Source organism: Corapipo altera, unplaced genomic scaffold, assembly GCF_003945725.1.
Source record: "Corapipo altera isolate COAL_440 unplaced genomic scaffold, ASM394572v1 218, whole genome shotgun sequence".
Lineage (NCBI taxonomy): Eukaryota > Metazoa > Chordata > Aves > Passeriformes > Pipridae > Corapipo > Corapipo altera.
Window position 1 is genome coordinate 209,237 of NW_020885072.1, and position 10,815 is coordinate 220,051.

Consider the following 10,815-nt stretch of genomic DNA (forward strand, 5'->3'; position numbering starts at 1 on the left):
GGGGCACAGGGATTGTGGGATGGATCCCAGGGCCTCTCCCAACATCCAGGACCTGGAAAATGGGTACAGGAATTCTTTGGTAGGTGGGATACATCCTAGGGGCTCTCCTTAAATCCAGAACCTGGAGAGGGGACTTAGGGATTGTGGGATGGATCCTGGGGGCTTTCCCAATATCCAGGACCTGCAGGGCGCACAGGGATTGTTTGGCAGCTGGGATGGGCAGTGGGAAAACCAGGGAAACCCAGTGAGCTGTGTCCCCTCCCCCTTCAAATCCATCCCAAATCTCCACGTGAGGAAATCCAGGGATGAGGGAGCCGTGCAATCCCAGGGAGCAGCGTCCAGGCAGGTTATTCCCGGCTCCATGGGCAGTGCCGGGCAGGACACGCTCCAGGAGCAGGTTTGGGCACGTCCCACTCCGGGCAGAGGAGAGGGGTGAGGATACAGCCGGGAATTTGGGAACACGGGAGCAGGTACAGCACTCCTGGGCCATGTATCCCATGGGAGCAGCCCCCTGGGATCATCCCGGCTGGAGAAGGGAGGGAGGGGCTGTGGGAAATCAGGGATCCTCCATGTCCTGGAAGGAGAGGGGTGGGATGGAGAATTAATTCCCTGAGGGGGAAACACGGGGATGGAAATGTGGGGAAAGGGATGGAAAGGGGGGAAAAGGGATGAAAAGGGAGGAAAGGGTTGGAAATGGGGCAGAAGAAGGGCTGGACACGGGGGCAGGAAAGGGATGGAAAGCAGCAGAAGTGGCTGGAAATGAGGGAGAAAGGGTTGAACGTGGGGAAAAGGGCTGGAAATGGAGGGAAAAAGGGCTGGATATGGAGAACGAAAGGGGTTGGAATGGAGCCTAGAAAAGGTCTGAATACGTGAAAGAAGTGGTTGGAAAAGGAGGAGGAAAGGGTTGGACACGGGAAAAAAACACTAGAAGTGGAAGGAATGGCTGGATATGGGAATTAAGGGGGTCACTCCCTCCCCCCGAACCCACGTCACCCCCCCTTTCTCACAGACACCCCTCCACCATTCCGGGGCACCCGCCTCCCCCTTTCCCCCGCCCGGCTCCCCGCCCCCGGGGCCGCCCCCTGGTGCCCCCAAACCCTCCCCGGGTTCCGAGTGTCCCGTCCCGGGGGTCTCGAGGGGTCCCCGCCATGTCCCCCCCGCCCCAGGCGCTGACCCGCCGCCGCCATCTTGGTCTCCATGGCAACAGCCGCCGGGGCCCGGAAGAGGTGCCGGAAGTGGCGCCTGGAGGACCCGCTCGGGGCCGCTCTGGCCGCCGCTCTCTCTCTGGTGGCGGCGCATTGGCGGCGGTACCATAGAGATGAGCGGGCAGAGAGGCGCCCGCCAAGATGGCGACGCCCAGTGACGAGGCGGGGGCGGTGGGGCCCAGGTACGGCCCCGGGGGCGGGGGGGGTCGGGGGGCGGCTCCGGGGGCTGGGAGGGGCCGAGGGGCCTCCTGGGCTGGGTTTGGGGGCGTTTCAGGGCCGGGGCCTGTGTCCTCAGGTTCAGGGGAGCCCCAGGTTTGGGGGGGCCGTGTGGCCCCGTGTCCCGGATTTTGGGGAGCCGTGGGGTCCCGTTTCCCAGGTTTTGGGGACTCACGAGTTTCTGTGTCCCCAGTTTTGGGGAACCGTGGGGCCCCATGTCCCCACCCCTTCCCGCCCCAATGCCCCGTGGCGCAGCTGATTTTGGGGAGCCGGGACTTCCCCCACCCCCGGAGGGGCCAGAAATAGCCCTTTGTGGGGGCACATGCAAATCACATGCAAATGAGGCTCCTGCCAATCACCCTCTGCGGGGGGGGCGGGACACGAAGCCCCTCGCTGCCATTCCCTGGGAATTCGGCTCTGCACGTCCTGCTCCCTCCCTGGATCCGTGCCAATCCAGGGAGCAGCTGGACACCCAACACCCCCTCTGGGGAGATTCCCAGTTCCCCTTTCCGCGGCTCCTCCGCGGGGGGTGTCGGAGCGCGGTCGGAGCCGTCCCCAGGTGCCACCACCAACCCCCCTGGATCCGTGCCTGACCTCCTTCCCAGCCCAGGGAGCAGCTGGGCCTGCTCACCCCATCAGGGTTCCTGCTTCCCCTTTCTGTGGCTCCTCCCTGGGGGGTGTCCGTCCATCCACCCGTCCATCCATCCATCCCCGACCTCCTTCCCAGGGCTGGGAAGCAGCTGGAACCCGGCCAGCGACCCTGGCTGGGAAGCAGCTCCGTCCCTGTCGCCTTTCCTGGGCTGGGAAGCAGCTCCATCCTTGTCACCCTTCCCCGGCCGGGCCCCCCCCCCCCCCCTCGGTTCCCTGGGCCCCCCCCCTGCCCCCTCAGGGTTCCCAGTTCCCCTTTCCGTGGCTCCTCCCCGGAGCGGCTCCGGACCCTGAGCCGGCTCCTCGCTCGTCCCCAGGTGCCCCCAGCGCTCCGTGGCCATGCTGGACATTCCCTTCCCGCCTTTCTGCGCCTTCCTGGGATCCCTGGGCTTGCTCTGCGTGGCCCTGGTGGGCGCCTGGTGCCAGCACTGGCGCGGGGGCTTTTCCCTGGATGGCGGATCCCGGACTTTCAACTGGCACCCGGTGCTGATGGTGACGGGCTTGGTGGTTCTCTACGGAGCAGGTGAGCACAGGGAGCGCCGGGAATCCCAGCGCCGCCCCTTCCTGACCTTTTTTCCCCTCACAGCTGCCCTGGTCTACCGCGTTCCCAACACCTGGAGCGGCCCCAAGCTTCCCTGGAAGCTGCTGCACGGCGGCCTGGCTTTGGGAGCGTTCGTCCTCACCGTGCTGGGATTAGCGGCCGTGTTCCGCTTCCACAATTCCAACGGGACGCCCAACATGTACTCCCTGCACAGCTGGATGGGGCTGGGAACCGTCCTGCTCTTCTCCTGCCAGGTGGGAGCACTCCCGGATCCCCCAAGCTCCGCCCGGCATCCCGAGTTTTCCTGTCCTCACTGAGTTTTCCCGCAGTGGGCGGCGGGGTTTGGAGCGTTCCTGCTTCCCTGGGCTCCCGCCTGGCTCCGGCAGCTGTACAAGCCCATCCACGTTTTCTTTGGCTCCACCATCCTCATGTTGTCCGTGGCCTCCTGCGTGTCGGGAATCAACGAGAAGCTTTTCTTCAGCCTGTGAGTGCCGGGATAGGGGGGATTGGGAAGAGCCCTCGCAGGGACTGGGAGGCTCGGGGTGGGATTTTGGCTGCATTAGGGAAAGGCTGGAAACACCCAGAACATTCCCAGCCCCACTTCTCCCTCCCAGGAAAAACGGGACCACGCAGTACAAGCTCCTTCCTGCCGAGGCCGTGTTTGCCAACACTTTGGGAATCCTGATCCTGCTTTTCGGGGTGCTGGTGGTGGGTGCCCTGGCCAGGCCCAGCTGGAAGCGCCCGGATTCCGACTCCCTGGATTCCCGCCAGGTACTGGGAACACGCTGGGTGGATTTGGGAAGCAGAATTTGGGAGCACAGCCCCAAGGGTGGGGAAGGATCCCAGCTGATTCCCTGTCTTCCCACAGCCCCTGCTCTCTGCCGAGCGCTGATCCCAAAGGATCTCCCAGCATTCCTGAGGGGTTTCCTGCATCCTTGCCATCCCAAGGATTTCCCAGCACACCCAGTGTGTCTCCTGCATTCTCGTGCCTCCACGTGCCAGCTCCTGCCTGGATTTCCAGCTGTGCCAAACCCCAGCCCTTCCCAGTGCCACCCTGGAGCTGCCAGAGCCTCATCAGGACAAAGAGGAACATCCGTGTTATTCCCACGTGTCACTCCCACTCCAGGGAATCTGGCTCAGCAGGACAGGGATGGAGCCACTCAGGGACATGGAATAAACCAGTGGCTTCCGCAGGAATCCCGCACTCAAATCCATGGGGATAAGCGGAGCCGGGGTGGGATTGGTGGGAGCGGCGGGATCTCGGGAGCAGGTCCTGGCCAGGCCAAGCCCTGCCTTCCAAGGGCTCCTCTGCTCCCTGGGAACGTGGGATGGATCCCCGTGGTCGCCCCACGGGATTTGGGGTCATGCTCTGCCCCGTCTCTGCTTCTCCTTCCCTCCGGCCCCCGTGGCCAGAGCCATGTGAGCCCTGTGAGCCCTGGAGCTTCCCCTTCCACACCCCGGCTTTCCTTCCTCCCCTGGGGTCACACGATCCCTGTTCCCGTCCCCCTTCCCAGCCTGGAGTGATGGGGGGACACAGGGGGCTGTTGGGGAACATGTCCCTGTCCCGGAGGGGGGGACACAGGGGGCTGTTGGGGGCCACAGAGGTTTTTTGGGATACATATCCCTGTCACCATGGGGGGACACAGAAGGTTACTGGGGGACATGACTCCCAAGATTTTTTGGGATACGTGTCCCTCTCACCACGAGGGGACACGGAGGGTTATTTGGGGACACGGAGGGTTTTTTTGGGATACACACGAGGCGGGACACAGAGAATTGCTGGGGGACACGTCTCCAAAGGTTTATTGGGATACACATCCCTGTCACCGAGAAGGGACAAAGAGATCTGGTGGGGGACACAGATTTTTTGGGATGCACATCCCCATGGGTGTGGGGGGACACAAAGGGTTACTGGGGGACACGTCTCCTAAGGTTTATTGGGATCCACATCCCTGTCACTACGGGGGACACGGAGGTTTTTTGGGATACACTACTTGGGGTCCCGCAGCCCCCCCAGCACGGCCCCCAGCACGGCAGCCACGGCCACGGCCCCGGGATCGGGATGCTCCAGCCGGGATGAGCGGATGTAACTGGCTCTTCCCGCCCCGGCCTCCATGTGCTTGGTGGCCTCCGCCGCCACCTCGGCGCTCTGCCAGGGAAAAACAAGGATGTTTTCCAGGATTCCCATCCAGTTGTCCCACCGTCCCGGCTCCGGGCTCTCCGTACCTGCACCGCGGCCTCCAGCACCCGGAGCGGGTCGGCCCCGGGAACGCGCAGGGAATGCAGAGCCTTGGCGGCTGCACACAGCGAATCCAGCTGGGAAAAAACGGGAACGGGGCTGGGAGCCAGTGCTGAGGCCAGGCTGGAACCCCCCGGCACCCCCTGGAATTTCCCCTTGGCTCCTGGGTATCCCACGGGATTCTGGAACTCACCATCGTCCGGTCTCCTGGCGCGGCTCCTCCATACCTGTGTTGGATGCAGGGAAATTGGGATTGGGATTCCTGGGGAGATTGGGATCCCTGGGGGGATTGGGATCCCATGGCCCCGGGCACTGACCTTTGCATGGCGTCAATCCCGGAATCCATGGCATCGGCCCACGCCGCGGGATCACTCCGGCCGCGCAGGGTCCGGGCGGCCGCCGTCAGGAACAGCCCGTAGAGCTTTGGGAATACGGTCACCCCCGTCCTGGGAATACTTCCAGGTGTCTCCCCGCATTCCCATTCCCACTTACCACTCCGGAGGAGCCTCCCATCTTTTCCAGCAGCAGGTCAGCCAGGCAGGAGAGGAGCTGGGATGGGGCGGCCGGAGGCGGCCGGGAGCGCATCCATTCCCGGATGGCTGCAGGAATGGAGGGAAGAGCGGGATGGGGGGTGGTCCTGGGCTCCTTGGGGATTCCTGTCCCTCGTGGGGACAAGCAGGAATGCTGTGAGGAAGCTGCCACTGGATGCAGAGACATTCCTGGCCTGTGGCTCCCAGAGTGTGGAAGGGGCATCTTGGGAGTCCCAAATCCCATGAATGTATGTCCCAGGGAAATCCCCACTCCTGGGATAAGCAGGGACACTCCCAGTTCCATGGGGCAGCTACCTCTGGAAGCAGAGACATTCCAGGGATACAGCTCCCTGTGGAGACTCCATTCCTTAGAGAGGGGCACTTCAGGGAACCAAATCCCAAGAAAGGAAGCCCCCACTCCTGGGATAAGCAGGGACACCCCCAATTCCATAGGGCATTCCTGAGCCACAACTCCCAGGGCATGAGGACCCTGTTCCATAGAAAGAGGCACCTCAGGGTTCCCAAATCCCAAGAAGGGACATCCCGGTGAACTCCCCACTCCTGGGCAGTGCTGGCTGGGACACCCTCTCCCCACAATTCCCTGGATATTCCCACACCCACCGTGGGCCGCCCGGGCGTGTGTGTGTCCACAGTCCCCATCTCCTGCTTTCCGATCCAGCTGGTTGAGCTTATCCTGGATATCCAGCAAAGTGCTGCACACCCGCTCCAGGACCCGCTGCACCGGCACCGCTCCGGGCCCTGCGGAAAGGAGACATTCCCGAGGGAAACCGAGGCACAGGAGGGGGTCACAAGGGGTTCCAGCTCCAAACCTGTGCCGGTCTCATCCAACGGCTGCCCTGGAACATCCATCGGCGCTGGAATCTCCTCTCTCCGGGCGGTCGCCGGTCCCGCGGGAACGTTGGGCCAAGCCATGGCCGTGGTCTTGGCATCTGGAAAAGCCGGAGGTGACAGTGGCTCAGGATCCTCCTGGATCCTTGCTGGCAGACCCAGCAGCCAGGAATTCCTCTCCCAAGCACTTCGTGTCCCATCGCCCAGCACCTGGAGACCCCTGTGTCCCCATTCCAGGTGCATCCAGCAGCCAGGAATTCCGCTCCCAGACATCCCGCTGACCCTGTGCCTGTCTCCCAGCTGTGTCCCCTTTCCAGGCACGTCCAGCAGCCAGGAATTCTGCTCCCGGGCACCTCGTGTCCCATCACCCAGCACCTGGAGACCCCCGCGTGCCCATCCCAGGCCACATTCCCGCCGGGAACTCACCGATCAGCCGCAGCAGCTCCTCATCCACCACCAGGAGAGTGAGGGAGACTCCGGCCATTTCCAGCGCCGTCATGAAACATCCCACCAAGGCCCGGGCGATGCGGATCCCTCGGCTCTCTGCGGGATCCGGGAGCCAGGGGAGGTCATTCCAGAAGGTCCGGAGCCAGGGAAGGGGATCCCAAGAAACCCCCTGCTCACCCAGTCTGCGCACGGCGGCTCCGGCCACGATTCCCAGCTCCAGGCAGGATAATCCACCCAGGTTGTTCACCATGAGCACCACGGAGCACCCTGAGGGATGAGGGGCGGGATGAGACCGGGATCAGGGATTTGGGGGGCAGGGGGGATCCAGGGGAGCTCACCAGGGGTCAGGGATATGTGGGAAGCATTGGATGGATCCGTCATGTGCTTCAGCATCGTCTCCACGGCCTCATCCGCTGACAGCACCTGGAGGGGACACAGAAGGTGGGAAGAGCAGAGTGGGGGGATGTGGGAATGCGGGGGAGGTCTGGGAACAGGGAGGACACAGCGGGATCCCCCCCTCACCTTCATCCTGCGCACTCCGGCCTCTCCGTGGATCCCTAGGGAGACGAGGCCGCGTCACATCCCACACTTCCCATGGGGGACAGGGAATCTCAGCCCCCCCCAGGGATCTGGGAGGGATCCAGAGTGGGATCCAGGGAGTCCTTCCTCACCCAGCCCCAGTTCCATCTCATCCTCAGCCAGTTGGAATGAGGGCTTGGATCCCGGGATGCTGCAGGGAGACAGGCTGAGACCCAGGGTACCTGCACGGGAAGGAATGTGCTGTTAAACCTGCTGGGATTTGGGAGGGGGGGGGGGAGGGGGCTCATTTTCCAGAGGGATTGGGGGAATGGGGCTGATTATCCAGGAGAAATGGGGCAGGGAGGGGAGGGGCTCATTTTCCAGGGGGGACAGGGGCTGGGGGGAAGCTGATTTTCCAGGAGGAGTGGGGAGAGTGGGGCTGATTTCCCAGGAGGGATGCGGAGAATGGGGCTGATTTTCCAGGAGGGATGGGGAGAATGGGGCTGATTTCCCAGGAGGGAATGGGGCTGATTTCCCAGGAGGGAATGGGGCTGATTTCCCAGGAGGGATGGGGAGAATGGGGCTGATTTCCCAGGAGGGAATGGGGCTGATTTCCCAGGAGAGATAGGGGGAATGGGGCTGATTTTCTGGGAGGGATGGGTCGGAGTGACACAGGACAGCATTCCCATGGGATAACGGGATCCCACAACGCACCCATGGCTTTGGAAGCCGCCGTCACCTTCTCCACGATCTCATCCAAACCCGCTCCTGCCTCCGCCAGCGCTCCCGCCACCTGCCAAGGGCAACATCGGATGAGCGACCCCGAAAATTCCCAAAATTCAAAAAATCCCTACGAGGGAGCCCCGGCAGGACCTTATGGATGAGGACGGTGCCGCAGATCCCGCGTCTCCCGGCTTTTCCCGGCGCGGCGAAGGCGCAGTCGTCTCCCACCACCACCATCCGCACGTCGGCCCCTTCGGAGCGCGCCCGCTCCAGGGCCAGCCCGAAATTCAGCCGGTCCCCCGTGTAGTTCTTCACGATCAGGAGGATCCCGGCTGCGGGAATGACACGGGAAGAGCGGGAATGACATGGAGACAACGGGAACAACACGGACGGAACGGGAACGATACCGGAGAGACCAGGAACGATGTAGAATGGGAACGACACAGAGAGAACAGGAATGACATGGGGAGAATGGGAATGATACGGAGAGAATGGGGATTGCACGGAGAGAATGGGAATGATGTGGAAAGCGCGGGAATGACGCGGGGTGAAAGGGAATGACAGCGCAGGGGTTCCGGGGCAGGAATCCCAAAGCTGCATCCCGGTGTATTCCCGACCTGCTCCCGCCTGTGCGAGCACCCGGACGGCCGCCAGGACACTGCCCACGGACGGGGAGGTGAACACGGCTCCGGCCACCACTCCGGTCAGCATTCCCTTCCCGACGTACCCTGCGGAGTGGGATTGGGAGCTCGGCGCCGTCTCCGCGCCGGGGGGCTCCGGGAAGTGGGAATTGCGGGGTCTCACCTGCGTGGGCCGGCTCGTGGCCGGAGCCCCCCCCCGGACAGCAGGGCCACGCGGCCACGGACGGCCGAGAGGTCACTGCGCAGGAGCACCCGGTGGCCCTGCAGGAGCCGCAGCCCGGGATTGCAGGACACCAGCCCGGCCAGGGCATCGTCGGCACAGCCGGACACCGAGTTCACCAGTTTTTTGGGAATCTGGGGGAACGAAGGGTGGTAAGCAGAGGAAAAAGGGGGACTGGCGACCCCCCTGTCCCGGCCTCACCTCCATGGTAGGGCAGGATCCTGCGCAACGCTTGGACCTGGGGCTGGAATCTGCTGGGTAAGAGGGCAAGGTCCAGGCTGGACATGGGGGAGGTCCTGGCACAGGGACAGTGGGAAGGGAACGGGGCGGGATGGGAGGGCTGGTGGGAATGGGGGGCTGGGGATGGGGCTGTTCCCAAATGGAGATGCCCCGTCAAGAAGGGATCCCATTTTCGGGAATGAGGATCTGGATGGGACCCCCCCTCCAAACAGCGACCATCCTCAAGCAGGGATCCCCTTTTTTGGGATGGGGGATGAGGATGAGACCACCCTCATATAGGAACTTCCTTTTGGGATGGGGGATTGGAATGGGACACCCCCTCCAAAAGAGACCCCCCCAAACAGGGATCTCCTTTTTTTGGGATGGGGGACGAGGATGGGACAACCCCCAAAGAGGGATCCCCTTTTGGGATGGAAAGAAAAAGGATGGGGCCAGCCCCAGAAAACAGGGACCCCTTTTAGGGATGAGGAGCAAGATCCCCTCGGGATATGGGGTGGGATCAGGGTGGGATACAGGTGGGAATATCCAGGGGACTCCCACCCCGGATTTTGGAATCCCCCCAGCACGGGGGGAGTGCAGGGAGCAGGGAGGGGTCCAGACCCGCCTTCCCCGCGGGACACGGGCCGGGATGGGGCCGGGATGGGGCCGGGATCCCCGGGATCCCCGGGAACCCCGCGGCTTTCGGGGGGAGCTCCCCCCGCACCCCGCTCCGCACCTGCGCTCTCCGCGGTCCTCCAGCCGCGCCTCTCGTCTGCTCCGCGCGGTCCTCCCAGCCGGCAGGAGCGGCCTCGTCTCGTCTGCTCCTCCCCGGCCTTTCCAGCGGGCCAGAGCGGCCACGCGCAGCTATTTCCGCCGGAAGCGGCGGCGGCGCGGAGCGGCGGCGCTCCCGGTTCCTCCCCGGTTCCGCTCTCGGCCCCCCCCGGGACCCCCCGGGACCCCCAAACATGTCCTACAACTACGTGGTGACGGCGCAGAAGCCGACGGCCGTCAATGGCTGCGTCACCGGTACCGCACGGCGGCGGCTGGGGGGACACCCCTCGGTTTGGGGGGGTTCGGTACCGGAGGGGGTTTGGGAGTCCTCGGACGGGGGGTTCTGGGGTCTCCGGGCGGGGTTGGGGGCACACGGGAGGGGTTTGGGGTACGGGGTGTGCGGGGAGATGGAGGGGCTGGGGGGCAACGGGGGAGTTGGGGTGCGGGGCGGTTTGGGGTCCCGGGAGGGTTTTGGGGGTCCAGGGGGGGGCTTTGGGGGTCCCGGGGGCTCTGAGGGGGACTGGGACTCCTGAGGGGTCAGTGCGGGGTTGGGGCCGCCGCCCCCAGGCGTCCCAGTGGCCACCACAGCTCCCAGAACCCACAACGGCGCGGCCGGAGGGTTTTGGGGTCCCGGGGGAGTTTGGGGGAGGTGTTGGCTCCGGGGGGGTTTTGGGGTATGGGGGATACCCGGGACTGGGGGGTTTGGGGGTCGAAGAGGAATGGGGTGGAGGAGTTGGGGTTCCCAGACAGAGGTTTGGGGTACGGGGGGGGGTTGGGGGTCCCAGTGGGGGTTTGGAGGCACTGGAGTGGTTTGGGGTTCGTGGGAATTTTGGGGGTCCTGGAGGGGATTTGGTTCCGGGGGGATTTGCGCTCCTGGGTGGGTTTGGGGGTCCCAGGTGGGGTTGGGGACACAGGGGAGCATTGGGGTGTAGAAAAGTTTTAGGATATGGGGAGTTTGGGGGCCCTGGAGGAGGGTGGGGGGTGGGATACAGGAGGGTTTGAGGTACGGGGGGAGTTTGAGGGTTCCAGGGGGTTTTGGGATATGAG

The 10,815-nt window shown here is 64.0% G+C and overlaps 4 protein-coding genes across 4 annotated transcripts in view; 2 read left to right on the plus strand and 2 right to left on the minus strand.

Annotated features, from left to right (window-relative positions):
- Nucleotides 1–1,256, minus strand: part of TMEM138 (transmembrane protein 138) — a 3,252-nt gene extending 1,996 nt beyond the window's left edge. The window contains exon 1 of the mRNA XM_027669235.1: nucleotides 1,175–1,256. The gene's annotated coding sequence lies outside the window, so the exon portion shown is untranslated. The remainder of the gene's footprint in view (nucleotides 1–1,174) is intronic.
- Nucleotides 1,237–3,807, plus strand: LOC113959923 (cytochrome b ascorbate-dependent protein 3). Its single transcript, XM_027669231.1, has 6 exons — nucleotides 1,237–1,387; nucleotides 2,387–2,592; nucleotides 2,656–2,864; nucleotides 2,940–3,094; nucleotides 3,225–3,381; nucleotides 3,479–3,807. Exons 1-6 carry the CDS (start codon nucleotides 1,347–1,349, stop codon nucleotides 3,500–3,502), a joined length of 792 nt encoding a protein of 263 aa, XP_027525032.1. The 5' UTR covers nucleotides 1,237–1,346; the 3' UTR covers nucleotides 3,503–3,807.
- A 579-nt stretch (nucleotides 3,808–4,386) lies between these two features.
- On the minus strand, nucleotides 4,387–9,752 carry TKFC (triokinase and FMN cyclase). Its single transcript, XM_027669211.1, has 18 exons — nucleotides 9,734–9,752; nucleotides 8,980–9,029; nucleotides 8,722–8,912; nucleotides 8,535–8,645; nucleotides 8,068–8,249; nucleotides 7,909–7,987; nucleotides 7,347–7,436; nucleotides 7,198–7,232; nucleotides 7,014–7,098; nucleotides 6,853–6,942; nucleotides 6,655–6,771; nucleotides 6,210–6,329; nucleotides 6,001–6,138; nucleotides 5,342–5,448; nucleotides 5,167–5,270; nucleotides 5,043–5,076; nucleotides 4,837–4,926; nucleotides 4,387–4,759 (listed from the first exon to the last, which is right to left on the minus strand). Exons 3-18 carry the CDS (start codon nucleotides 8,867–8,869, stop codon nucleotides 4,601–4,603), a joined length of 1,689 nt encoding a protein of 562 aa, XP_027525012.1. The 5' UTR covers nucleotides 8,870–8,912; nucleotides 8,980–9,029; nucleotides 9,734–9,752; the 3' UTR covers nucleotides 4,387–4,600.
- A 103-nt stretch (nucleotides 9,753–9,855) lies between these two features.
- DDB1 (damage specific DNA binding protein 1) overlaps nucleotides 9,856–10,815 on the plus strand; it is a 19,801-nt gene continuing 18,841 nt past the window's right edge. The window contains exon 1 of the mRNA XM_027669199.1: nucleotides 9,856–10,023. Within this exon, the coding sequence (XP_027525000.1) occupies nucleotides 9,963–10,023 (61 nt within the window). The 5' untranslated portion in view covers nucleotides 9,856–9,962. The remainder of the gene's footprint in view (nucleotides 10,024–10,815) is intronic.

Bases quoted from the DNA above. Each gene is read 5' to 3' on its own strand.
- TKFC (XM_027669211.1), bottom strand. From the start codon at position 8,869: ATGCCCTGGCCGGGCTGGTGTCCTGCAATCCCGGGCTGCGGCTCCTGC. The intron at 4,927-5,042 runs GTGAGTTCCAGA...GTTTTTTCCCAG, and splicing joins CGCCAGGAGACCGGACGATG to CTGGATTCGCTGTGTGCAGC. The intron at 4,760-4,836 runs GTACGGAGAGCC...TTTCCCTGGCAG, and splicing joins TGCTGGAGGCCGCGGTGCAG to AGCGCCGAGGTGGCGGCGGA.
- LOC113959923 (XM_027669231.1), top strand. From the start codon at position 1,347: ATGGCGACGCCCAGTGACGAGGCGGGGGCGGTGGGGCCCAG. The intron at 2,865-2,939 runs GTGGGAGCACTC...GTTTTCCCGCAG, and splicing joins TCCTGCTCTTCTCCTGCCAG to TGGGCGGCGGGGTTTGGAGC. The intron at 3,382-3,478 runs GTACTGGGAACA...GTCTTCCCACAG, and splicing joins ACTCCCTGGATTCCCGCCAG to CCCCTGCTCTCTGCCGAGCG.